Genomic DNA, 27,636 nt, shown 5'->3' with positions numbered 1-27,636 from the left:
ATTAGTGAGTGTGTGTGTGTGTAATTTAGTGTAGACTATTAGTGAGTGCTTCTGTAGTTACTCCTCTGTGAGCAGAACAAGTTCTCCTACATTTTGAAGTAGAAATACCGTCTGTGGGGTGAAAAGTGGCAGCGGGAGCGACTTTAATCCCATTTTAACAGTTTTCAAACCGCTCTGCACTCTGTGATGTCACCACTGTAGCCTCGCCCACACCAATGGAGCCCCATCCCCATTGAAATGAATGGAGAAACTTGTTTTCTGACTGAGGCTCCAGCTCTCTGCCGCCCCCCCCTCCACCCGACAGGGGCCGCTGTCGCCCCCCCCCCCCCCCCCCGGGTTGTCGTTGACGCGGAAGTCCCGGTGTGTTTACGTCCCCCCGCTGCTCTCTTTGTCCGCACAAAGCAGCAGGATGTGCGCCGTGCAGCTGCTGCGGGTGTCGGTCCACGAGCGGATCAGCGCCGCCGCCGAAGACTTTCTGCTGCAGCTGGAAAAAGGGGAAGAAGCGGCTGAAATCCCGGCGCTCAGAGCGCTGCTCACCGAGCGGCTCACGGCGGCCGCGGAGGAGATCGTCGGTCTGTTGGAGGAAACCGTGGCGGAGTACGAGGACCGAGCTGAGCGGTCAGAGCGGGAGATCTGCCGCCAGAGGAGGCTGCTGGATGCCGTGCTGAAGCCCCAGGTCCGGCTGCACAGATACCCAGCAGGTCAGTCCCTGCTGCCGGAGCTAACCGGAGCTAGCCGGAGCTAGCACAGCTAGCTTCGGCCCGCAAACATCAACGTTTACACTAAAGTCAAACATTTTTCTGAAGGACGGAGAGAAACCGAGTTCCGTCTCAGAAACGCGAGAAACATCTTCACGAAACAACAAACACTTTGTTAGCAGCCAACAGCCACAACTCCCATGAGTCAAAACAGGCTGTGCAAAGCCTCATGGGATGTGTAGTTATTCCAGTTTCTTTTTTTTTTCTCCTAACTGTGAATCTCCCCAGACAGCTGGAAATAACTGAGCTCCGAGTGAATTAGTCACAACTTTGTTCATTTCATTCGCATTTGAATCAGACAACTTTGTTAATTTATCAACATTTAACTCACTCTGTGTGTGTGTGTGTGTGTGTGTGTGTGTGTGTGTGTGTGTGTGTGTGTGTGTGTGTGTGTGTGTGTGTGTGTGTGTGTGTGTGTGTGTGTGTGTGTGTGTGTGTGTGTGTGTGTGAGTGAGTGATCACTGACTTGCAGATCAGAGGATTAAATCTGAATCCCAGATCACCGACAGTTTACATGTTGAAAATAGATCTACCCTGATGCTACCCTTACCCAGACACACACTCAGTTTGTGTTCTGAGATTAGGGAATGTTAGTTTGTCATTCAGAGACAGCGACAGTGAAGGGTAACCATGGTAACCAGGCTAACAGGCTAGCGTGTCCATGAGCACGCTACCGCTGAGTGGTGCTGCCAAAATGTTCCAGGTGAACTTGAGCTCCAGAATCATTGCTCCACCTGCAGAGTAACTGGAGCAGGAGCGTCAGGTGCCGTTAGCGTACTCAACTAACACCAAGTGTCTCAGTAGAAACATGAATCAGTGGAAAGGTCCGATAACAAAACATTTCTATAATCTGTCTCTCTGTCCCTCGCAGACGACCAGCAGCTGGTGGGGTCTAAAGAACAGGATCCCCCCGAGCAGCAGGACTGGAGCCCCGGCGTGGAGCAGGACCCCCCAGAGCCCCCCCACATTAAAGAGGAGCAGGAGGAGGTCTGGACCAGTCGGCAGGGAGAGCAGCTTCAAGGGTCGGAGGAGGCTCATATCACCGAGTTCCCACTGACTCCTGTCCCTGTGAAGAGTGAAGATGATGAAGAGGAAGCTCAGTCCTCACAGCTTCATCACAGACACACTGAACACATGGAGACAGAAGCTGATGGAGAGGACTGTGGAGGACCAGGACCAGACAGGAACCCACATCCACGTGGACACGTAGAGCCGCTCAGTGAGGACAATTCTGCAGAGTCGACTGAAACCGATGACAGTGATAGTGATTGGATACACAGAGACAAAGGGCCGACAGGTGAAGAGGAGCAGAGACATGATGAAGCTCCTGAGAATGATGTGGGCTCGCTGGTCAAGGAGAGACCCTTTCCCTGCTCGTACTGTGGGAAAAGATTTAGCCTTAAAGGAAATCTGAATAGACACATCAGAGACCACACGGGCGAGAGGCCGTTTCCCTGCACAGGCTGTGATAAATCCTTTAAGGACAGCGGCTCGCTCACCGCTCACATGAGATGTCACACTGGAGAGCAGCCGTACAGCTGCCTGTTCTGTGGGAAGAACTTCAGCGGGAGGGGAAACATGACCAGACACATGAGGATCCACACCGGAGAGAAGCCCTTCACCTGCTCTGTGTGCAGCAAAAGTTTCCACGTAAAAGAGCACCTGAACAGACACATGAAGTACCACACGGGGGAGAAACCCTTCAGCTGCACCGTCTGTGGGAAAGGCTGTGCCCAGAAGACTGACCTGAAAAAGCACATGAGGGTCCATACTGGAGAGAAACCCTTCAGCTGCCCCTTCTGCGGTAAGTGCTGCGCTGAGAAAGGAGACCTGACTAAACACATGAGAGTGCACACAGGAGAGAAACCATTCAGCTGCAACGTGTGTGGTAAGAGCTGTGCCCAGAAGGGGAGCCTGAAGATCCACATGAGAGTCCACACCGGAGAGAAACCCTTCAGCTGCTCCGTGTGTGGCAAACGCTTCACTGTCACAGGACACCTGAAGAGACACATGAAGCTGCACACGGCGGACAGTCAGGGGTCTGCAGAGACACAGTCAGCCACAGAACAACAGGAAGCTGAGTGCGAACCGTCCAACACGTCCTGAGAGTTCAGCAGTCCGGAGGGTCGGGGAGGTGGTCACATGTTCATCAAGCTTCATTGTTATGGTGTTACAAACTGATTGATCAGTGATTGATCATACTCATGTCCATTGATAACATGGAACTTGAGACTTTGTGTAATGTCTAGAGGACGTCTTGAGGTCCAGACCAGGTCCCTGTGGTCCCTCAGCTAGTTCTTTGTTACCGGAGCAGCTTGTCGTGGTGACGACGACGGCACTCTTTGTCAGCAACCACGTTTCTTCGGCCTGAACTCTCTGCCCCTCCGACAGGACGCCGCAGGATCACGCAGCTCGATGACGTGTCGTCCGTCCAGGTCTGAAGGCAGAGATGTTTCTGAGTCCCACATGTGAAGACGCCATGAATCCTACAAACGGGGTACCGGCACTCTCCCAGCATGTCGCTCACACAAAAAGTGACCAATGTGGTTCTGTCAGGACTCGTGGCGCCGCTCAGAACGACGTGTGATTGCAGAGGACTGAGCTGATCAGGTTTACTGAGTAAGTCAGTGGGAGGACGTGGGGGCAGGTGGTCCAGACGAGGTTCTGGGTCGTTTGGGTTCCTGCCCTATGCAGCCTGTTAATGAAGAAGAGGGTCACTTCACATCAGGATGAAGAATATTGTGGTTATTGGTTGCCCTCAAGGGGCATCATGGGATGTTGTCTGACCTGACGGGGACTGAGCGAACTTTTCACATCCTGTTTAGTTTCTTTTAGGAGAAACCGTTTGATGGCTGTAAGTTTTCCCCAAATCAGCTGCTGATGATGTAAAATCATGAATGTTTCTATTTTCAGCCTGTAATGTTCAACACCCTGAAAATAAAAGTTCTCCTGGTTCACAGCTGCTTCTAAGACCTAAATCTGAGTGTAATCAGCTGGTGGGTCCATCAGAGTCCAGAGACGCCCCCTCACGGCTGTGGCTGCAAGAAACCACCTGGGGCGCAGGTGTCCCTGTGAGGACCAGGTGAGTCCAGGTTCATGACAGACAGTTACCTCCATGTTTCTTTCTCTGTACTCGAGTTTATTAGTGTGTCACTGATCTACTGTTAACACCTTCGTCTGCTCTGAGCGCTGCAGTAAACTCAGAAACTGATCAGTCTCCATCCTGCTGTGCTGAGAAACTGTTCAGAGCCAAACCAACAGAAGCCCTGGACTCTGGACTCTGGACTCTGGACTTGAGGCCAGCAGACGATCAGCATGTCTGAGCAGGTCTGACTCACATAAACAGACTTGTTTTAGTAACAAAAGCTATAATCTGAACCTGATACACCTGCTGTCATGGCGAAGGGTCAGGGCTGCCCAGAAGAGCCTGGAGAACAGGTATGCTGTCAATACAGCCAGAAGGAGAGACTAAGTTTGTTGTTCTGTGTGCAGGTCTGAGTCAGCGCTGCCATCTGATGACCATCAGCTCCTTTTCATACAAGCTCCAGAATAGATCCTCCGAGAATATAGAAGTGTTTTAGTACATTCTGATGCTGCTTCTGGAGGACTTTGGTGTCAGAATACTTCACTGTGGTAGTTTTACTCCATCTACATGTGTGAGGACCTCAGCAGGCTCAGAGCTTCATGGTGTTTCTCCTCCGGTACAGCAGAGGCCGCTGTTCGCGGGTCTCAGATTAAAGTCCGTCCGGCCGCCCTCCGCCGCCTCCTGCTCTGCTTCTCCGCACAAAGCAGCAGGATGTGCGCCGTGCAGCTGCTGCGGGTGTCGGTCCACGAGCGGATCAGCGCCGCCGCTGAAGACTTTCTGCTGCAGCTGGAAAAAGGGGAAGAAGCGGCTGAAATCCCGGCGCTCAGAGCGCTGCTCACCGAGCGGCTCACGGCGGCCGCGGAGGAGATCGTCGGTCTGTTGGAGGAAACCGTGGCGGAGTACGAGGACCGAGCTGAGCGGTCAGAGCGGGAGATCTGCCGCCAGAGGAGGCTGCTGGATGCCGTGCTGAAGCCCCAGGTCCGGCTGCACAGATACCCAGCAGGTCAGTTCCTGCTGCCGGAAACACCCGAGCCCCACCGAGGCTACATGCTAATCTGTCCGGAACTCCGCCGTCAAATGCCGAAAACGTTCCGCTTCTCACCGACAGGTACCTACCGCATCAGGTATACACGTCCTGACGACACATCGGCAGGTAAACAGGTGGTGGAGGCTGCACGCGATCAAAGCAGGAGTCGGTTTGGTAGCTAAGCTAACGGGGCTAGCCGCAGGTATCAGCTGCCAGCGCCGCCTGCTGGACAACACGAGAAACACACCTGACCTCTGACACACCTGTTCACCTGCTCCTGACGTCAGGACTCTGGTCTGTCTGTCTCTTTCAGTCTACTTCTTATATTCACACACACACGCACGCACGCGCATCCTGTATTACCTTTTGTTGTCGTTGCTCTGTGTAGAGAGGACCTGTAGAGGACCCGTAGAGGACATGTAGAGGACCCGTAGAGGACATGTAGAGTACCTGTAGAGGACCCGTAGAGGACATGTAGAGGACATGTAGAGGACCCGCAGAAGACATGTAGAGGACCCGCAGAAGACCCGTAGAGGACATGTAGAGGACATGTAGAGGACCCGTAGAGGACATGTAGAGGACATGTAGAGGACCCGTAGAGGACCCGTAGAGGACCCGTAGAGGACATGTAGAGGACCCGTAGAAGACCCGTAGAAGACCCGTAGAGGACCCGTAGAGGACATGTAGAGGACCCGTAGAAGACCCGTAGAGGACCCGTAGAGGACCCGTAGAGGACCCGTAGAGGACATGTAGAGGACCCGTAGAGGACCCGTAGAGGACCCGTAGAGGACATGTAGAGGACATGTAGAGGACCCGTAGAGGACCCGTAGAGGACCCGTAGAAGACCCGTAGAGGACATGTAGAGGACCCGTAGAGGACCCGTAGAGGACATGTAGAGGACATGTAGAGGACCCGTAGAGGACCCGTAGAGGACCCGTAGAGGACATGTAGAGGACCCGTAGAGGACATGTAGAGGACCCGTAGAGGACATGTAGAGGACCCGTAGAAGACCCGTAGAGGACATGTAGAGGACCCGTAGAGGACATGTAGAGGACCCATAGCTGTCTGCGTAATGCAGTAAAAGTACAGCAGTCATTTAAAATGGAAATGTTTAAGTGACTGTCCGTCACTGAGTGTTTATTTATTATTCTAATCCTCTTCAATCCTCTTCTGGTCACAGCCACTGCTTTGTGTTACCGTGGAGACGTCAGTATTCACCTGTTGACTCCAGCACTGACGGTGCTTCACCTTAAACATCAGTCGCACTGACATTTAAAGGAAAATAAGTCCAAATAGAATCTTACGTTTAAATTTACAGGAATAAAAGTTGAATGAAGTGTTTGATTTAAAGGAAGGCAGCAGAAACCGACACACCTGGTCCAGGACCGGCCCCCCACCTGACGGCCCAGCTAATGGTTCCTGGAACATTATCACACTTTTAACCCTCATCACACACGTCTTTTTAGCCTTCAGTCTTTTTTGAACGTCAGCCGTCATGATGTCATCATTACACTGCAGGAGGGTAACCGGGGGGGTTACGGACTTGCAGGAGGGTCACTGGGTCCAGAGGCCTGTGGCGTGCAGACTTGCCTCTACCAGTCTGTCCAGCAGGACGTCCCTGACCCTGTGGAGGTTCAGCCTGATGTTCATGAGAGACAGAAAACAAAGCTGCAGCGTTCAGATGTTGATTTAGAATCCAGACGTTCTGATGAATGAGTAAAGATTACAGCCAAAATCTGCCGTCACAGTACAGATGTCTTCTAACCAAAACGCCATCGATCATGTGACCGTCCAAACCGTTTTGACCTGTTAGAACCATCAAACAGGACTCATGTTACTACGTAATGATGAGGAGCAGCAGATATTAGTTATGACACTTGTTGACCAGTTTCTGGAATGAACTGTTTCTTATGTTACGGCCCTAGAGCCTTGGTCGTCTCTCTCTCTTGCTTTTCTGTTGCAGGTCCCTGGCTGGGCGGGGCATGCAATCACCTAACCTGGCACACCTGGCCAGTGTACCAGGTTATATAGGCCGGTCTGTGGAACCAGAGCTCTCTCTCTTCGCACCCAGCCACCCATGCTCTTCGTTGTTGTAATAAAATGGTCTTTATTTACAGGAAAGCCTCTCTTGCACCTCTTCCTTTGTTGTGGCCTAGGAGCCAGCCTTGACACTTACTAAACTCTGCATTCATCAACATTTTCTCCTGAGTCTTTTCATTGGGAGTTCACAAACTCATAGCGTAGAGCTGTGGACCGAAGATTCAAACTGTTCTGTACAAACTTTTTGAACTTTTCCAACTTGTAGTCTTCAGGCCTGACAACTCAGGTGACGTCACTTGAGGACGTTAATCAGACTCCACAGCGCCCCTGGAGGCATTAAAGGCTTAAACTCGTTCATCTTTACACCTTCTCTGCTCTCCCCTGCAGACGTCCAGCAGCTGGTGGGGGCTAAAGAACAGGTTCCCTGTGAGCAGCAGGACCCCCCAGAGCCCCCCCACATTAAAGAGGAGCAGGAGGAGGTCTGGACCAGTCTGCAGGGAGAGCAGCTTCAAGGGCCGGAGGAGGCTCATATCACCGAGTTCCCACTGACTCCTGTCCCTGTGAAGAGTGAAGATGATGAAGAGGAAGCTCAGTCCTCACAGCTTCATCACAGACACACTGAACACATGGAGACAGAAGCTGATGGAGAGGACTGTGGAGGACCAGGACCAGACAGGAACCCACATCCACGTGGACCCTTAGAGGCCGAGGACCAGACTGGAGACTGTTCTGAACCAGAGACTGAGGACAGTGAGGACTGGGAGGAGACCAGAGAAGCTCAGTCTGGGTCAAAGTCTTTCAGTGATGTGAAATGTGATACTGGAGAGAAACCTTTCAGCTGCTGTGAATGTGGGAAAAGATTTAACTACAGTTACCTTCTGAAGAGACACACGAGGACTCACACTGGGGAGAAACCGTTCAGTTGCTCATTTTGTGGTAAAAGATTTTCTCAAAAGGGGAACATGATCTACCACATGGGCCGCCACACTGGGGAGAAACCTTTCAGCTGTTCCGTCTGTGGCAGGAGATTCACGTGGCTCTCTGGTGTCAAAAGACACAAGTGTGTTGATGAAATTGGACCTAATGGAGAGGACTGTGGTGGACCAGAGCTGGCTAGGACCTCAGATCCTGATAGACGTGTAGAACCAAATCCTGTAAACAGTGTTGATTATAGTCAGGAGACCAGGGACAGAAATACTGCTAACACCATCAGGAAACTGTTCAGCTGCTTCAGATGTGGTGAAATATTTGGTTGCAGGAAAACTCTGCAGATGCACATGAGAGGTCACGCAGCAGAAAAAGCCTTCAGCTGCTCAGTGTGCCAGAAACGATTTTCATGGAGCGATAGTTTACAGAAGCACATGAAAATCCACCGTGGAGAGAAAGCCTTCAGCTGCTCTGTGTGCAGCAAAGGCTTCATCCAGAAGGCAAACCTGCAGGTGCACATGAGGACACACACAGGAGAGAAACCCTTCAGCTGCTCCGTCTGTCTCAAAGGATTCGCTCAGCGCTCACACCTACTTGACCACATGAGGTGTCACACGGGAGAGAAACCCTTCAGCTGCCCCGTCTGTCAGAGACAGTTCAGGTTCAGAGGGGGTGTCCGGAGACATATGAAGGTCCATGTGGGACGGCCTGCTCAGTGTTTGTCCCCAGAGGTTTTCTGTGAGGTTGGGGCTCAGTAACAGTTATTAGTAAATGTGGAAGCTGATCCGCCAGAGTGAACTGAGTGTGTTTTAATCATCTAATACTTGTATAAATATTAGTCAGTGAACATGAGCGTTCGGCCGGTCTGGTGTTTCAGCTGAAACCGGTTTGATGTAATATTGATGGACTGAATCGACATTTGTCATCGTTCAGATTAAAAAGTTGCCAAAATCAGTAACCTGAGCCAACGATGTAAAATCCAGTTGTTACACCATCGTGATGAACATGATGTTATGTTTGTTTTGCTGTAAACGGATCACTTATTGACTGAGTTTAGGAAACCTGGAACTCGGTGCCCACCGAATCAGGTCCACAGGTGGCAATCAGCAGGGCTGGTGTGTGTTGTTTTAGCCTTAGTGCCTAACGCAGCAGGGCTAATGCCTATCATGTGTCTAAAGCGTCTCAAAATCTGAAAACATTGAGTATTTCACCTGAGAAAACCTAAAACTGAACAATTAGACAAACTGGAAAGAAGGGGCTCTGTACCAGGCTTTATCTGGTACGACAGACGCTAACGCTAGCCCTGTTCGCTAAGATCAGATGGGAGGACCAGACGCCTTCTGTGGGCCCGATTCCTCCTGAAGGTTATCTTCAGTCATTCCAGTGTTGAACATCACTATGTTCCTGTGTGGCTCCTGGTGGTAACATTTGGTGTTTCCCAGCTGGCATTTGACTCACTATCATTTTTACATCATCCCAACGCTCGTGCTTCGCCCCAACACAGAGGAACACAGTGGAAAGCTTGTAACGTCATGGCAGGCGAGTCCAGAACAACAGAATGTAAGGGACCTTGAGTGAGTTCACTCCTGTTCACTCCTGTTCCAGACCAGCATCGGTATAGACCGTAGTCCTCAGGGGGGTTGGAGGTCCCCTTGAGCACTGTGGTCCCGGTCCTGGTCCTGGTCCTGTGTGAACTGCTCTTTTTTAGAGGAGCGATGGAGTCTAGTGTCATTCGCAGTGAACCTGGAGCACTATCGACCAGATAATCACTTTGGGAGGGGCTAAGATTAGCATGGGGGTCATCCAATGCACAGGGACACACTGGCTGAAGTACTGAAGGAATCACCTCCTTAAATTTGGCAACAGCACTATCAGATAAGGATCTAGTGAGGACCTCTCTGTCATATAGGGCAGAGTCCAGTAACAGGAAATCAGCAGTTATCAGGTGATGGTCTGATAGAATAGAGTTTTGTGGAAAGACTGTTAACTGTTCAATTTCAACACCATAAGCCAAAACAAGGTCAAGAGTGTGGTTAAAACAGTGAGTGGGTTCATTTACACTCTGAGAGAAGCCAACTGAGTCCAATAGTGAGACAAAAGCAGAGCTCAGACCATCATTATCATCGTCCACATGAATATTAGAGTCACCTACTAGAATCACTTTGTCCACACTGAGGACTAAATCTGATAGAAACTCTGAGAACTCAGCTAAGAATTCAGAGTCTGGACCAGGAGGGCGGTACACTGTGACAACTAAGACTGGTGTCAGTGTTTTCCAGGTTGGAAGAGAGAAGCTAAGAACAAGGCTTCCAAAGGAGTTCTAGTTAGGTTTAGGTCTAGGTTGGACTGTTAAACTAGAGTTAAAGATGGCTGCAGGTCCACCTCCTCGTCCAGAGTCTGGGGGAATATGAGTATTAGTATGACTGGAGGAGTGGCTTCATTAAGTCTTCATGGTGCAGCAGGTTTCAGTCAGATCAATAAATCAATATGGTGATCTGATATCAGATCATTTACTGAAACAGCTTTGGATGGCAGAGATCTGATGTTTAAAAGTCCACTTTAACTCTCCTGTCCTGTTGGACTTTGCCAGTGGTGGTATTAACTTTGATGAGATGTTTCTGCAGAACTCCTCTCCTGTTAGACTTTATAGATCTGAATGATCTGAATGATCCAAGGGGGACGACACAGTCTCTATGGGATGTTGATGGGTGACTGTTCTAATGGAGGAGCAGAGAAGCCTGGAGGACTGCAGCTCTGCTTCCTGGTCTGGGCTCTGCCTCCTGGTCTTGACTCTGGATTGTCAAGTTTTAGGACTTATAAACGTCGCCATATTTCTAGATAAGAGAGCAGCTCCGTCCAAAGTGGGATGGGTGCCGTCTCTTCTAATGAGACCAGGTTTTCCCCAGAAAATTATCTACGAAGCCCACATTGTTAGCTGGGCACCACCTCGACAGCCAGCGGTTGAATGATGACGTGGCTATACATGTCATCACTGGTCAGGTTGGGATCAGAGTCAGGAAACTCTGCTGACTCAGCAGTGACGGAAATAAAACAATACAATAGCGTATTGTAGTACAAGTCTGATTTACTTGTACTTTACACGAGTATTTCTGCTCCATGTCAGAGTAAATGTACTTTTACTACATTTATCTATAGGAGACTTGAATTAATTTACAGATTTAGAACTCATGAACTCATCATGAGTTTCTAAATTGTTTTGATAGAAATTAAACTGCATTAGTTTAAATTTGTTAATCAGTTAATTCATTAATTCATAATTTTATAATGAATCAATAAATTAATGACTCAGTCAATTAGTCCATTAATCAGTCTGTTAATCAATCAGTCCATTGATCCATGATTGGATAGATGTAATGTGCAGATTACATTTGTAATCAGATTACATCGATCCATCAATGGATTGATGGAGAAAATCAGCAGATAAATCCAAAATGAAAACAAGTTCAGTCTATATTAAACACTTCAAAATGAGGAAGAACAATCTGATGAATCTATAATCTGTAACTCTATCATTTATTTATGCAAAATCTATATATTTACATATCTATTATCTATCATCTATAATAGTCCGACAGTCACTTAAATATCAATCAACACAACAAACAACCAAAATACTAACAGTTACTACAGTACTGACAATATGACTGATACTGATCAATGTGACTGATCAGTGAGACTGATACTGATCAATATGGTAGCAGGTAAAAACATGACAACAGTTAATATGTGAATAATAATAACAAGACTAATATCAGTAAAAAGTGTCGGTAGCTGACAATCTGCAGCAGGAGAACCAGGACCAGGATCCACAGGAACCACAGAACCACAACAGGAGAACCAGGACCAGGATCCACAGGAACCACAGAACCACAACAGGAGAACCAGGACCAGGATCCACAGGAACCAGAGAACCACAGCAGGAGAACCAGGACCAGGATCCACAGGAACCTGAGAACCACAGCAGGAGAACCAGGACCAGGATCCACAGGAACCTTAGAGATGAGATACTTTAACTTAACTACCAGTACTTTTACTGCATATTTTACATTTACATATTTTACTGTGTAGTTTCAGTACTTTTACTGCAGTACTTCCTCTGGTACCCAGCCAATGAAATGCCAGGCTGATTGTGATTGGCTGATTAGACGTCAGCTATCTCGCCTGTGGTTTTGTTTGTGAAATCACATTTTAAGTCACCCTATTGACCTTAGCAACCACCTGGAACACCCTAGCAACCATGTAGCTTCTTCCTGTTATCTTCCACAGAAAAACACACAAATTATGACAACACTCGTACTTGTTTTCCTTAATTCTGCTGCTGCTTCTCTTTCAGCGCTGAACATGAAATAAACTTTTGCACTTTTACTTTAAGTGACACTTTTCAACTGAAGCTTCTTCTGAGTTTTGGTTTCTTTCACCATTAAACATCCAGTTGAGTTGTTCAGCCTCACAGTTTCTGTCTTCAGTCGTCATCATTTTCATTTTATCCGTCTTTACTGATATATACGAGTATTGGAAGAGATAATTGAGGAGATGGAGGAATATTCAAACGTTCAGCAGATTTGTGGGTTTTATAAAGTTGTTCTGAGTTGATGGTGGCTGACCAGTAAACTATACTGGTTCACATACACAGCAGGAACTGATGAGTGGAAGATGTGTTACAGTTTTACTTTACATTTCTGTCTCTCTGTCTCTCGCAGACGTCCAGCAGCTGGTGGGGTCTAAAGAAGAGGTTCCTCCCGAGCAGCAGGACTGGAGCCCCGGTGTGGAGCAGGACCCCCCAGAGCCCCCCCACATTAAAGAGGAGCAGGAGGAGGTCTGGACCAGTCGGCAGGGAGAGCAGCTTCAAGGGCCGGAGGAGGCTCATATCACCAAGTTCCCATTGACTCCTGTCCCTGTGAAGAGTGAAGATGATGAAGAGGAAGCTCAGTCCTCACAGCTTCATCACAGACACACTGAACACATGGAGACAGAAGCTGATGGAGAGGACTGTGGAGGACCAGAACCAGACAGGAACCCACATCCACATGGACCCTTAGAGGCCGAGGACCAGACTGGAGAGTTTTGTGTGGCTGAAATTGAAGTAAGTTGTGACGACTGGGAGGAGACCAGAGAGCCTCAGTTGGGTTTAAACTCTCTGCAAAAACATAAGGAGCCTCTCAGAGACCAGAGTCTGACCAGAGAGAAACCCTTTAGCTGCACCCAGTGTGGGAAAAGATTTACAAGAAGTAGATTTCTGGAGACACACATGAGAACACACACAGGGGAAAAACCATTCTGTTGCTCAGGGTGTGGGAAAAAATACACCAAAAAGGGCTATCTGATCCAACACATGGGCGTCCACAGAGGGGAGAAACGCCACAGCTGCACCACCTGTAACAAAAGACTTGTTTGGCCATCAGGAGTTGAGTGCCATAAGTGTGTTAATGGCTTGTCACAGCTTCAACTCACCTCCTCACCTGCAACCCTGAGGTGTAACACTGGCAGCCAATCACTGAGCGTCTCTGAGTGTGATAGAAGACTCTGCTACAGTCACCATCTGAAGAAGGACGTTGGCTCTCTTGCAGAAGAGAATATGTTCAGCTGCTCTGTATGTGGCAGAAAGTTTACACAAAGAGGATATCTGATCCAACACATGGTGCGTCACACAGGGAAGGCCCGCTTCCGCTGCTGTGTTTGTGACAGAAGGTTTGCTTGGCGTCACGAGCTCAAAAGCCACAAGTGTGATGGCGATTCGCCCCAGTGTGACGACAGCGAGGAGGGGAGAGCAGGCTGCTCAGCTGACCAGATGGAAAGAGGAGCTGAGGGAGGATCAGACTCTGACGACAAGTCTTCAGACTCCTCAGAAACTGAGGAGACCAGGGACCCCCAGGCAGGTTCAGATTCTGCCCCATATAATCCAGTACCTGCAGGTGATGTGGGAAGCAGCACTGAGCTGAGATCATTTATCTGCTCAGAATGTGGGAAAACATTTTGCAGTGAGGAAAATCTGAAGAAACACATGAAAACTCATGCAGGAGAGAAACCATTCAGCTGCTCATTCTGTGAGAAAGGTTTTCCGAGAAACCATGTCACAATTCACAATGAACAGAAACGCTTCCTCTACTGTGTGTGTGGCAAAAGATTTGCTTGGCGTTATAACGTCCAAAATCAGCAGTCTGCTGGAGACTCAAAGCTTCATGATGGTGGAGGTGAGCAGAAGAGAGACAATGAGCCTATGGCTGGCAGCTCAGGGGGTTCAGACCCCTCTACAGCTCAGGCTGAAGTCAGTGCTGAGGACTGTCAGGAGACCAGTGAGCCTCAGTTAGCTCTGAACAGTCCACTGAATAATCCTGAAATCCTCCAGGCGGATCAGGCAGAAAGACCCTTCAGCTGCTCCCAGTGTTCGAAAGCATTTCGCCGCAAGAAGAATCTGCAGGAGCACCTGAGAATTCACACAGGAGAGAAACCGTACGGATGCTCAGTGTGTATGAAGTACTTCTCCTGCAGCGGGTCACTACGGAAACACCTCAGGATACACACAGGAGAGAAACCCTTTAGCTGTTCAGTATGTGGGAACAGGTTCACTGAAAGTGGACACCTGAAGGTCCACATGAGGACTCACACAGGAGAGAAACCTTTCAGGTGCTCAGTTTGTGGGAAAAGTTTCACCTGGAGGCAGAGCTTCAACAATCACATGAGATACCACGCCGAGACTCCGTGAGAGGGGTGAGTCCTCCAGTCTGGGTCTGCCAATCTAGGTCCGCTACTCTGTCCACCAGTCTAGGTCCAGGACAGGGGAACGGGGCTCTGCTGGTCATAGCGTAAATCAGCTAAAAGTTGAATTAAAAGTGGTCAGAGATGTAAAGCTGATGGGGTGTTTCATCACACAGACACAGCGGAGGAAGCGGTGGAAGAAGACTACATGACATCACAAACTAAAGTATTGATTGTGTGTTTGTGTAAATGACATCAGACTAAGTTCAGAAACCTTTTTCTCAGTTATAATGAAAATATTTAATTATTGGATGATTCTACTTCCTGTACTTGTGTTTGTCCTGTTTCCTATCAGATCAATCATCAGATTGTTCAGCCTGTATCATATTGATCAGCCCATGTTGAATCTTATCGATCAGCCTGTAAGGTGTTTGAATGTGTTGCACTTTCTGGTTTCTAACAGTAGAGGGCAGAATTAGTTTCTCTGTCCATAATGAGGGTGATCAGGTATCAGGGTCCTTTGCTCATTACTTTGTTCTTTCCCTTCCATATTTTAGCCATCCTGAGCCCTGATGCCGGCGTCGCCTGTAAATCAATCAATCAATCAATCAATCAGCTTTATTGTCAATTGTCCACATGTGCCATACATACAGAGGAATCGAAAAATATGTTTCTCACTATACCCCGGTTAAACAATAATAAATAATAAACACACAATAAAATAAAATAAAGTGCACGCAGATAGATTAGAAAAAAAAACAGTAGTGCAAAAGAGGGTTCAGAGTCCAGAGTGTTTTGAGGGCGAGGGGAGGCAGATCAGGGTGGAGGGAGTGGGAGAGTGGGGAGGGCGTTTAGCATCCTGACAGCCTGGTGTATGAAACTGTTTTTGAGTCTAGTGGAGCGGGCACGGAGGCTCCGGTACCTTCTCCCTGAGGGCAGGAGGCTGAACAGACTTTGTGCGGGGCGGCTGGCATCGCTCACAATCATGGACGTTTTATGGGTGAGGCGGGTGGTGTATATGTCTTGTAGGGAGGGGAGTGGGGCACCAATGATCCTTCCCGCTGTGTTCACTATGCGCTGCAGGGCTTTCCTGTTGTAGTCAGTGCAGCTCCCGCCATACACAGTGATACAGCTGGTCAGGATGCTCTCAATGGTGCCATGGTAGAAAGTGTGCATAATGGGTGTGGGGGCTTTCGCTCGCTTGAGTTTGCTTAGGAAATAGAGGCGCCGCTGTGCCTTCATCGCCAGTGATGCAGTGTTGGTGGTCCAGGAGAGGTCCTCACTGATGTGCACTCCCAGGAATTTGGTGCTGCTCACTCTCTCCACAGCAGCACTGTTGATGGTCAGTGGGGGGTGTTGGGTGTGGCCTCTCCGGAAGTCAACAACAATCTCCTTGGTCTTACTGACGTTCAGCAAGAGGTTGTTGTCTCTGCACCATGTGGTTAGAAGTTTGACCTCCTTCCTGTAGTGGGTCTCGTCATCCTTGGTGATGAGACCCACCAGAGTTGTATCATCCGCAAACTTCACTATATGGTTGGTGCTGTGGGTTGGTGTGCAGTCGTGAGTCAGCAGGGTGAAGAGCAGGGGACTGAGCACACAGCCTTGGGGGGCCCCTGTGCTGAGTGTGATGCTGCTCGAGATGTTGTTGCCGACTCGTACTGCTTGTGGCCTCTCATTGAGGAAGTCCAGCAACCAGTTGCAGAGGGAGGTGTTGAGCCCCAGCTGGTGAAGTTTACAGATTAGTTGTTTTGGGATTACGGTGTTGAATGCTGAGCTGAAGTCTATGAACAGCATTCTCACATAGGAGTCTTTGGTGTCTAGGTGGGTGAGGGCTGGGTGGAGAGCAGAGCAGATTGCATCCTCTGTGACCGTGTGGCCCGGTATGCAAACTGGAAAGGGTCCAGGGTAGGGGGGAGGATGGATTTGATGTGTGCCATGACTAGTCGTTCAAAGCTCTTCATGATGATGGGAGTCAATGGGAGTAAATGGTTGTGAAAATAAAGGTTGCTTTGTTTTTTGTAAACTGTTGAGTCCAAAGTTCAGAAAGAAGTGTAGTACATGTTATGTAATGTAACTAATGTTCATCTGCTCCTCTGAACTCACTGTTCATCATTTTAAAAGCTGTGAGACACGTTAACCCAGAGGGGGGAGTTCACTGAGACCCCCCCACAGCTGTCTGTCTTACCCTAACCCACCGTCTGCCTCTGTCCTTCATATGAGGATGGAGGGATCACCTAAATCCTTCCTCATCCTCGGGTCAGGAGCAGTGTCCCAAGAGGGGTGATTCAGGACCATATGCCCCCCCCAGCCTGCCTTTGTTCAGGACCATACGCACTTAAGATTATTACAAACTGTCTTCAGAACTGTTTTATTCCTTTGTGGACTCTGTCAGTCTGGATCACATCAGCCTGGATCACATCAGACTGGATCACATCAGCCTGGATCCCATCAGCCTGGATCAGTATTCATGTGTGTTTGGTGCTCACTCAGTGGAACGTGCTGACAGCGACCCATCTGTCCAGATCAAACTGTTCACGATAACCTGATGATTTTGAATCCTCATGTCTTACATGAATATAAAAGAATGAACCCCAGTACTGTGACGAGTGATGTCACGGAAGACTTAGAAATTCTTGTTGATATACAAAACATTCCTTGTTTTACTTGATTTTGTTTTAATTAATTGCTGATTATTCTTTCTTTCTTATTTTAACCTTGCCTCTTATTCCCTTTATGTTTTACAATGTGTGTATTTTTTATAGCTTTACGGATTCCACTTTGTAACTGTGCTATATGGTATTTAAATACAGTTTATTATTATCATATTATTATATCATAGCCCAGTATACCGGAGGATCCGGGTTTTATTTTGAAAGGTACCCGGAAGTGCCTACATTTTTCCGACCTCAACAGCACGCGCACTCAGCGGAGAAAAACCGTCACTTCAACCCGGAGCAGGAAAGTAACGGAGCGCAGAGCAGAGATGGACCCGAGCCGGACGGATGTGGATCTGAGAGCTGGATCGATGCTGCGAGGAGAAAGTTGGTGCTGCTGTTTATTGTTCTGCTAATGATGCTAAGCTAACGTTGGCGAAACCATTAACCATTAAAACACTGTCTGTTAGCCGCAGCTCGTAGCTAGCTAGCTCACTAGCTCCTGCAAAGAGATAAGAAGAGTTTGACCAGAGGATGAAGGGACGAAGGAACCAGTAGTACCAGTCCGGGGCTGATCCCCGGTCAGTCCGGAGCTGATGCCCGGTCAGTCCGGAGTCCGGAGCAGCGATCGGTCTCAGTGGCGTTCTGTTGAGTGAGAGGTGAACTAACGAGCACCGGGACCGGTGACGCTGAGGACATGCGCAGCTGTCACGATCCACCGCTGACGTGAGCTGTTAGCTAGGATAAGATGAGCTGCTGTAATGGAATGATTCATTGATCTGATGATCTGATGGACATCACTCTGGAGGTTACAGCTAACAACAAGCTAGCAACAGCACAGCTAGCAGACAGTGTGGGAGGCTAGCAATAGTTAGCTGATAGCAACATAACTAGATTTATCCAACACGTGGTCTGCTGGTAGCTGACCACCACGTGGTCATGTGTAAGAATGAAGACAGAAAAGATGACCAGCATCTCTCTGGACTGAATTATTCACCATGTGAGGAGAACAAAAGGCTCCTCGTGGCTCTGATATCATCTCAATCTTCACGTACACACAAACCATCGTCTGTGCTTCAGCGATCGCTCCCTCAGGCTGTATCGCCTTCAGATGATGAAGAGTCCTTTTTGGATGAAGATGTTCTCAGCTTTAGTTCAGACACTCACATGATTTCAATGAGTCAGCTTGTAGATTGTCGATCCCCGCGGTTACGTTGTGGCCTTTTGTAACTTGTGTTTCTACATGAGTCTACTGTAACTGAGCTCGGGGTCAGACATTAGGCAGACTGTAGGAAAAGAACCCTAGTGGCTGCACCTGTACCACTGTTCAGGGCCAATCGCAAGGCGTTTGTGGAAGGAAGGGAAGAACATTAGGATGGTCCTGGTCAGCGGGACATCATGTGTGAGCCAAATGGCAGCAGTGCACATCAGGGGGGTAGATGCAGGTGTTTCACCTCCTGTAGATCCTTAACCCTAACCTGCAACCATAGAAGTAGAATTGAGGAATTTGAGCTTTCTGAAGTCAGCAGATGTTTCCTTTTGTTTTTGTAGTGAAGAACTGGCCCGTGCTCCTCCTCTTCATCAAGGCAGTATCATCTGTGGACTTGATAAAGTGTCTGGCAGGGAAAGTGTTGGTGCAGGAGTTACTGAGTATGTAAACAGTGAACGTGTGCTTGTTGTGTTGGAGAGTCTCTCAAACCCTTTCCCATAAAGGCTTAACTGTATTTTCACACGTTGCACACGTTGAATCAAGGTCAAACGGTGAATCCATCGTGGCTTCCTACAGCCACTGTTGGTGTTTTCTCATTGTTTTAGCTGCTGGACTGTCATTACTAAAACATCAACATGGCTCATTGCAGCTTCTTCAGCAATCTTTGGTCTTTGTCTGATCTCAGACAATCAGAATGATTGATTCCTGAAAAGGCCATTTGTAGCAGTAACATGTCTGGTGAGTGGCTGTAAACATTTTAGGAGCCCAAGGGATGAAACTTTGTCCCATTTTACCTGAACATGTCATTGGAGTGAGATGTAGCTTCTTGATGTGTTTGAAGGTCCAAAGTTTATTCAGTATTTTACAATATTTACAACATATTTCATGTATGGAAATATATCAGAAATCCTAAGAAGCTCTCACAGTGGCAGTAAAGGGAATCAGCAGAGGTTCTGCTGACTTCACTCCCCTGTACCTGGATAAAATGTGTCTGTAGCTGTTGATATAAGTTCTTTATATAAACTTAGTATAAAACAAAGAAACAGTGCCCCTAATATCATCTGGATTCTTTCATTCTGTTCATCCTGTATCTTTGGCTCTTTTATGGTCTTCATCAATGTGTCTCTGTGTTTCAGCTTTACCTTCAGATGTCCGAAAAGTGATTGTTGGTGAAGAGCAGCAGGACTGGAGCCCCAGTGTGGAGCAGGACCCCCCAGAGCCCCCCCACATTAAAGAGGAGCAGGAGGAGGTCTGGACCAGTCGGCAGGGAGAGCAGCTTCAAGGGCCGGAGGAGGCTCATATCACCGAGTTCCCACTGACTCCTGTCCCTGTGAAGAGTGAAGATGATGAAGAGGAAGCTCAGTCCTCACAGCTTCATCACAGACACACTGAACACATGGAGACAGAAGCTGACGGAGAGGACTGTGGAGGGCCAGAACCAGACAGGAACCCACATCCACGTGGAGCCTTAGAGGCCGAGGACCAGACTGGAGACTCTTCTGACACTGAAGTCAGTGATGGTGACTGGGGGGACAGCAGGGAGCCTCAGTCAGGTCTGAAGTCTCTGAAGGTTCCCGTTAGTGACATTAATTGTAGAACTGTTGAGAGATCGTTCAGCTGCCCTCAGTGTGGTCAAAGGTTTGGCCGCAAGCCACACCTGAGTGCACACATGAGAATTCACACAGGAGAGAAACCATTTAGCTGCTCCTTCTGTGGTAAAAGATTTTCTCAGAAGGGAAACTCCATCAGTCACATGAGACTTCACACAGGAGAGAAACCCTTCAGCTGTTCCGTCTGCAAGAAGAGCTTCAGATACAGTGGAGATGTTAGCAGACACATGAGGATCCACACGGGGAAGAAACCGATTTCCATTAGTGTCGCGACCAACAGTAACGTTCACACAGTGTCAGAATCAGACAGGGGCCCAGACCCGGATCTGTCTGTAGAAATAATGACTCATGAAAAACATTTAGGTCCTGAGACTGATATACATGATGGTTGGAAAAAGAGCAGGGAGCTTGTGTCAGGTTCAAATGACCTTAGAAGTGATGAAGGATGTGCTCTTGACAAAGAGCCCTTCAGCTGCTCTGAGTGTGGGAGAACGTTTTGTCGCAGGGATCATCTGATGAGCCACATGAGAACACACACGGGAGAGAAACCTTTTAGCTGTTCAGTTTGTCAGAAACGTTTCAGCTGTAGTGGAAACATCTTGGCACACATGAGAATTCACACAGGAGAGAAACCATTTGAATGCTCATTTTGTGGCAAAAGTTTCAGTCAGAAAGGAACTCTGCAGCTACACATGAGAATTCACACAGGAGAGAAACCATTTAGTTGCCCATTTTGCAACAAAAGGTTTGCACATAAAAGACGTATGACGCTTCACATGTCAGTCCACACAGAGGAGAAACGCTTCAGCTGCAGTGCTTGTAACAAAAGATTCACCTGGTACACACAGCTCAAAACCCACAAGTGTGTTGGCGAGTCGTCACAGCTTCGGCAGAGTCAGACTCAGAAAAAAGTTCCTTCCCAGGAATCTTTCGGCTGCACAGAGTGTGGTAAAACATTTAGCCTAAAGGGCAATCTAAAGACTCACATGAGAATTCACACAGGAGAGAAACCTTTCAGCTGCACAGTGTGCAGTAAAAGTTTTAAACAAAACGTACACCTGACGGAGCATATGACCATCCACACGGGAGAAAAACTTTACAAATGCAGCGTTTGTGGCAAAGGATTCAATAAGAAGTTACTTGTCAGAAACCACACTTGTGTTTAATCTGTGGCCGTCTTCAGATCTGAATCTGCTGCATCATTCCCCAGATCAGAAGCAAGTAATGTCATAAAGATTTGAACCTTTTAAGCAATTTAACTACAACAGAGTCTTTGCTGATGAAATTAGCATTACTGAATGCATAGTGCTGCAATATTTGACTTTTAAAATTCTATTCAGATAATAGAGTTTCGGCCATCTAAATGCATTGTGTTCTTCAGTTTATAGTAGAGATCCAGTTTTCCACTTGTCCTGTGTGCAGACCACCCTGCTGTCCGTTTACTGGTTGGTACATTTCAACATGACCACACTCAGCCTTTACATTTCATTGAGAGAATAATCCAGAGGGAGGAAGTGTGGCTCCCTTTACTTCTGTGGCTGGAATCTATATTACTACACTTTGGATGGAATGATAATTTAACAGCTATTTCATATTTTTGAAATCCTGTCCTCCATACTGTAGCTGGACAGAGCTGTTGTTTTGTTTTGTTTTGTTCCAGAAATGAATCTTTAATCCACAGTGGCTGTTGGGTCTGATTCCACCGAGCGTCAACACAGTTTCATGAACGTTTGTCAAACCACCTTCTTCTGTGTTCTTGTGAAGGCAACAGATAATTGTTCAAGATGGAACTCTAATCCTGCCCATGTGGCTTGTTAGCTGGCTAGCTAGCCAGCCTGGAACTAGCTAAACTACAGGCAGAAGGCAGAATTTACGGACTTTTATTTGTGTTTCCAGAAATGCCTTTCTTGAGTTCTGGTGGCAAAATGTCATACAGTCTCCTGCCTGTGTGTCCTCCCCTCTTTCCCAAAAGCTTCTGAAGTTTTTCAGATAGCTCATCAAGCTAACCCTAACCCTAACCCTAACCCTAACAGGGACATAGTGGTAATTTAATGCATTTATCTGAAATCATGTTTTTACAGATAGAAAAGTAATATAAGGGCATTCATAAAAAACATGTAAAGTCAAGTAATCATGAAGACTGGTGAACTGAAGTTAAGTTTCTACAGGGTCTGATAGTTCCATCACTTCATTTTCTAATAATCTTATGATTGCTCTTGTTTCAACATGATTTACTCCATTCAATGTTGGGAAACACTGATTAACTAGACACTCATGAACATTATGGAGTCTTTATGAATGTTTACGGGCTGGCATTAAGTGTCTTGTTAATTACGACACTTGCGTAAATATATAGTTTACTTTATTTCAGATGTCTTTGTTATTGCAGCTTGACTAACTAAGACAACATAACCATCACCTGTTTGGCCCTCAGGGCATCAGCAGGGCAATATGCTGATATCTACTCTGAATGTTTTGCATGTAAGATTTTCATTAATATGATAATATGGATCTCATCTAACTGCATCCAGAAGACATTAACTTTAAAGTGTTCATAATATTATCATCTGAAAAAATCAGCTTCCTCTGGCTCCTCCTAGAGCTCCTTGTGTCATTCACAGTGAAAGAAAACAACCAATCAGAGCAGGAGTAGTCTCCAATGCAGTGTCAATCACTTCTCATTCACATGCTGGATAGATAGCAAGAATACCAGACAGCAGCGCAGCCTTGTGTGCAGGTTTTCCTAGTGGCCACTCATAGTACTAAAACGAATTTACAGAACGACACTTAATGACAAGTTATAATCATTCATTCAAAGAGAGTTTATGACAGCTGCCATGTCAGTCTTATGCACTCCATTCAAATAAAGTGTTGCTTAAAGTTTTTTCTGACCAGATGATTTTCAGTCAGTGCATGTGTCCCCTGTTTGGAAATCTTGGGTCAACAGAACCAGTGCAGAACCCTCTTCATGTGGATGTTTTGTTTGAGGCCAAACTGTGTGTGTCCAAGTGTGACCAAGTTGATCATGTGTGATGGATTATGTCCAGGTAACACTAAAACATGCAAACAAGGACAAAAATCTGACCAGTGAACAGGTATGAGCCTCAACAAGTGCCAGCTACATTATTAGCATGCTACATTTCCTCAAATAAACATTTGGCCTTAGATTGTAGTGGCCATAAACAACCAAAGCCCCTAAAACAGAACGGGAAAGAGAGCATGATTAAACTCCTTGTGGCTGTTGTATAAAGTGCATGCCAGTTAAACATAGTGTACATTTCCACAGCTTTAATTCAATAAATTAGTTATATATTTGACAATCTAAATATCCTGCGTGCATTCTGTGTGCCGTATGTAAACATGTTCTGGATCATTCATCTGAAATGTAGGGTTTCTGCAAGCACTGAAAAGCTAAAGGGCTTTTAATTTGAAATGGATTCAGGAGGTGTTGAGTCTGTATTAATAGCATGATGGAGTGATAAACATTTAAGACGTGACTGTGTAGTGGTTGTGACAATATCACAATACCAGTAGCCACTCATTTTACAGGGGCGTCTGTGGATCAGCGGTAGAGTGGGTCGTCCCTCAATCAGAAGGTCGGGGGTTCGATCCCCAGCTCCTATGGGCCAACATGTCGAAGTTTCCTTGGGCAAAACACTGACGCCCAACTTGCTCCTGAAGCATGGCTTCAGTGTGTGAAAGAGTGTGAGAGAATAGTCTCCTCCAGCTTAGATTCCTCCTGAATGAATAATGGGTGAACGAGGATGTGATGGAAAAGTGCTTTGAGTAGTTGAAATAACTAGAAAGGAGAAATTCAAATACAGACCATTTACCATTTTTGTTTTCTTACTACTGTGCGACACGTATACTTTTATAGTTACATTTCTTTCCATATTTTGTTTTATGCCTTGTTTTTGCATTAATTTTACTGACACTATTTCTGCACCTTTTCTGTCTCCTCTGCTGCTGTACCAAGTAAATTTGGCTTAGAATGAGGATGAGATATATATACATACATATATATATATATATATATACATACACATATATATAATTACACGTACATATATACACATATACACACATATACACACACACACACACACATACATACACACGTATCCATACACACAAATATACATACACACACACATAGACTAACAATGTAAGGGCAGTCTGGAGAGGACTGAAGACCATCTCTGGTCACAGCAGAGGCCATGAGAGGGGGCTGGAAGGAGACCAGGAGAGGGCAAACGAACTTAATCTGTTTTTCAACAGATTTGACTGCCCCCACCCCTCCCCCCACTCATCAAAGCACGGACCATCCCAGCGCTCTGACACCCCCCCTCCCACTACACCTCCACCTACACCCCATGGCTCACCATAACAGCTGACCAGGTGAGAAGTGAGCTGAGGAAGACCAAGGCGAGGAAGGCCGCAGGTCCTGATGGCTCCAGACTGTTGAAGTACTGTGCAGACCAGCTCTGTCAGGTGCTCCTGCACATTTTCAACCTGAGCCTGAGTCTGGAGAGGGTACCAGCTCTGTGGAAGACTTCCTGCGTGGTTCCGGTTCCAAAGACAACGCACCCCAGGGAGCCCCACCACTTCAGACCTGTGGCCCTCACCTCTCACCTGATGAAGACCATGGAGAGGATCATCCTCAAAAACCTCTGCCCCCTGGTGAGCCCACATCTGGATCCACTGCAGTTTGCCTACCAACCGAGCACTGGAGTGGATGATGCAGTCATCTACCTGCTTCACAGATCCCTGACTCACCTGGAGAACACCGGCAGCACTGTGAGGGTCATGTTCTTTGACTTCTCCAGTGCATTCAACACCATCCAGCCGTCACTGCTCAGGGTGAAGCTGGAAAGAGCGGGAGTGGACTGTCACCTGGCTGCATGGACAACAGACTACCTCACCAACAGACCGCAGTACGTGAGGCTCCAGGAATGTGTGTCTGACATGGTGGTCTGCAGCACAGGGACCCCACAGGGGACAGTACTCTCCCCCTTCCTCTTCACCCTGTACACCTCTGACTTCAGCTACAACTCTGGGAGCTGTCACCTCCAGAAGTTCTCCGATGACACAGCCATCGTAGGGTGTGTGTCAGAGGGGGACGAACAGGAGTACCGGGAGGTCGTCACCAACTTCGTCGACTGGTGTGAGCTAAACCATCTTCAGCTCAACACCAGCAAGACAAAGGAGATGGTGATTGACTTCCGCAGTAAGACATCCCAGACTGCACCGGTGAACATCCAGGGACTGGACATTGAGAGGGTGGAGACCCTCAAATACCTGGGTGTTCACCTCAACAACAAACTGGACTGGTCTCACAACACAGACGTCCTGTACAAGAAGGGCCAAAGTCGTCTCCACCTGCTGAGGAGACTGAGGTCCTTTGGAGTGTGCAGGACTCTGCTCAGGACTTTTTATGACTCTGTGGTGGCGTCTGCAGTCCTCTATGCAGTGGTCTGCTGGGGAGGAGGGAGCACGGAGAGGGACAGAAAGAGACTGAACAGGCTGGTCAGGAGGGCCGCTTCTGTCCTGGACTGCTCCCTGGACTCCATAGAGGAGGTGGGTGAGAGGAGGACACTAACAAAACTCAAGTCCATCATGGACGACCCCTCTCACCCCCTGCATGAGACTGTGGGGGCCCTCAGCAGCTCTTTCAGCAGCAGGCTGAGGCACCCACTCTGCAAGAAGGAACGCTACCGCAGGTCATTTCTCCCATCAGCCATCAGACTCTATAACACCAGCATCACTGGCTGATGTTACTATACTGCCTACCATCCATGTCATTCCATTCCTGTCTAAAGTGTAAATATCCTATGGTGTAAATATTTATTTCATCGCATCACAACCATATATTTATATTTATATTTATTTTTGCTATTTTTGTCTTTTCTATTGCTTTGTTTTTTTCACTCTCCCTGTTTATATTGTTGCTGCTGTATAAGAAAATTTCCCCCTATGGGGGATCAAATAAAGAAAGTCTCAGTCTCACACACGTATACATATACACACACATATACATACATACAGTGGGGCAAAAAAGTATTTAGTCAGCCACCAATGGTGCAAGTTCTCCTACTTAAAAAGATGAGGCCTGTAATTTTCATCATAGGTATACCTCAACTATGAGAGACAAAATGAGAAAAAAAAATCCAGAAAATCACATTGTCTGATTTTTAAAGAATTTATTTGCAAATTATGGCGGAAAATAAGTATTTGGTCAATAACAAAGGTTCATCTCAATACTTTGTTATATACCTTTTGTTGGCAATGACAGGTCAAACATTTTCTGTAAGTCTTCACAAGGTTTTCACACACTGTTGCTGGTATTTTGGCCCATTCCTCCATGCAGATCTCCTCTAGAGCAGCGATGTTTTGGGGCTGTCGCTGGGCAACACGGACTTTCAACTCCCTCCAAAGATTTTCTACGGGGTTGAGATCTGGAGACTGGCTAGGGTTAGGGTAGGGTTAGGGTTAGGTTCTGGGTCTAGGGTTAGGGTTAGGTTCTGGGTCTTCCCAGCGCCCCCGAAGGGGTGCTGGGTATGCACTGGCCACAGGGCTGGTGCAGTCCTTGGCTGCTCCCCGGAGGCCTGGGTTTTTGAAATAAAATCAGAAAAGGAAGGGTTAGGGTTAGGGTTAGGGTAAGGGGGGTAATAAGGGTTAGGGTTAGGGTTAGGTGTTAGAAAATTCTCTCGATGACTCCCCCCACCTCGTCTGACGACTTGGCAGTTGAAAATGGGGAGCCAAAGGCAGGGCACGGGCCTACGCACGTCGCAATATCTCTCTTTTCCCGTCTATTTTTCCTCAACAGGTTTGGTAAGTGTATTGGTTTCTTTCTCTTTCTCTTTTACAGGTTTTTGGTTTTCAGGTGAGTATCCTTACTTTCTTTTCTCCCTTATAGGTTTTGGTTTTCAGGTAAGTATCGTTATTCTCTTTTTCCTTTTCAGGTTTTTGTTCTTCCGGTAAGTGACGTTATTTATTTTATTTTTCTGGTAAGTAACGTTGTTTTTTGTTTAACCTTCTTTATCTAGGTTTAGGTCTTAATGTAAGTGGAGATAATTATGTCTAATCTGAAAAATTTCCTTTGCTTTACGGGTTGGTATAAACGTTTTTTCTTTTTCCTTCTTTTCCAGTTGTGGTTTTTCCGGTGTGGATTGACGTTGTGATTTCTCCTCCGGGTTAAGGTAAGTTTTCAAGGTAAGTGATATTTAAAGTTTAAGGAAACGTTAGGATTTAGGTATGCATAAGGGTTGGTTTGGTTAGGTTTAGGGCAGGTTCCTGACTTGGCTTTAAATCCCGAATGGTTAAGGTCAGGGCTAGGGTGGGGATAGGCTTAAAATTTGGTGATTTTGACGGTCAAATAGGGTTAAACGTTGGAGAACGAAGTGGTTAGGTTTAGGCGTTGAAAAGCGAGTTGGTTAAGTTTAGGCGTGGAGAGCGAAATGGTTAGGTTTAGGGTTAGGGTTAGGGTTAGGGTTAGGGTTAGGGTCAGGGTTAGGGTTAGAGGGTTAGGGTTAGGGTTAGGGTTAGGGTTAGGGTTAGGGTTAGGGTTAGGTAAGGGGGGTAATAACCACGATCATCAAATTTGATGGT

General features: G+C 47.2%; 3 protein-coding genes across 4 annotated transcripts; all 3 read left to right on the top strand.

Moving 5' to 3' along the window:
* The first annotated feature begins 379 nt into the window (after nt 1-379).
* Nucleotides 380-3,717, top strand: LOC139215064 (zinc finger protein 391-like). Of its 2 annotated transcripts, none has more exons than XM_070845890.1 (2): nt 380-701; nt 1,657-3,717. In XM_070845890.1, the coding sequence occupies exons 1-2, from the start codon at nt 410-412 to the stop codon at nt 2,862-2,864; spliced, it is 1,500 nt and encodes a 499-aa protein (XP_070701991.1). In that variant the 5' UTR covers nt 380-409; the 3' UTR covers nt 2,865-3,717. The 2 variants fall into 2 exon arrangements, with proteins under 2 accessions (XP_070701991.1, XP_070701990.1); XM_070845889.1 differs by having other exon boundaries at nt 1,630-3,717.
* A 749-nt stretch (nt 3,718-4,466) lies between these two features.
* Nucleotides 4,467-8,783, top strand: LOC139215062 (gastrula zinc finger protein XlCGF26.1-like). Its single transcript, XM_070845888.1, has 2 exons — nt 4,467-4,846; nt 7,298-8,783. The coding sequence occupies exons 1-2, from the start codon at nt 4,555-4,557 to the stop codon at nt 8,593-8,595; spliced, it is 1,590 nt and encodes a 529-aa protein (XP_070701989.1). The 5' UTR covers nt 4,467-4,554; the 3' UTR covers nt 8,596-8,783.
* Nucleotides 8,784-19,024: 10,241 nt separating this feature from the next.
* On the top strand, nt 19,025-21,243 carry LOC139215060 (gastrula zinc finger protein XlCGF57.1-like). The gene is made up of 2 exons (XM_070845886.1): nt 19,025-19,156; nt 19,555-21,243. Exons 1-2 carry the CDS (start codon nt 19,150-19,152, stop codon nt 21,192-21,194), a joined length of 1,647 nt encoding a protein of 548 aa, XP_070701987.1. The 5' UTR covers nt 19,025-19,149; the 3' UTR covers nt 21,195-21,243.
* Nucleotides 21,244-27,636: the final 6,393 nt, after the last annotated feature.

This window comes from Pempheris klunzingeri, chromosome 16 (assembly GCF_042242105.1).
Source record: "Pempheris klunzingeri isolate RE-2024b chromosome 16, fPemKlu1.hap1, whole genome shotgun sequence".
In the NCBI taxonomy this organism is placed as follows: Eukaryota; Metazoa; Chordata; class Actinopteri; order Acropomatiformes; family Pempheridae; genus Pempheris; species Pempheris klunzingeri.
Note: the sequence above shows the minus strand (reverse complement) of the source record. Positions and strands in the feature narration are given on the sequence as shown.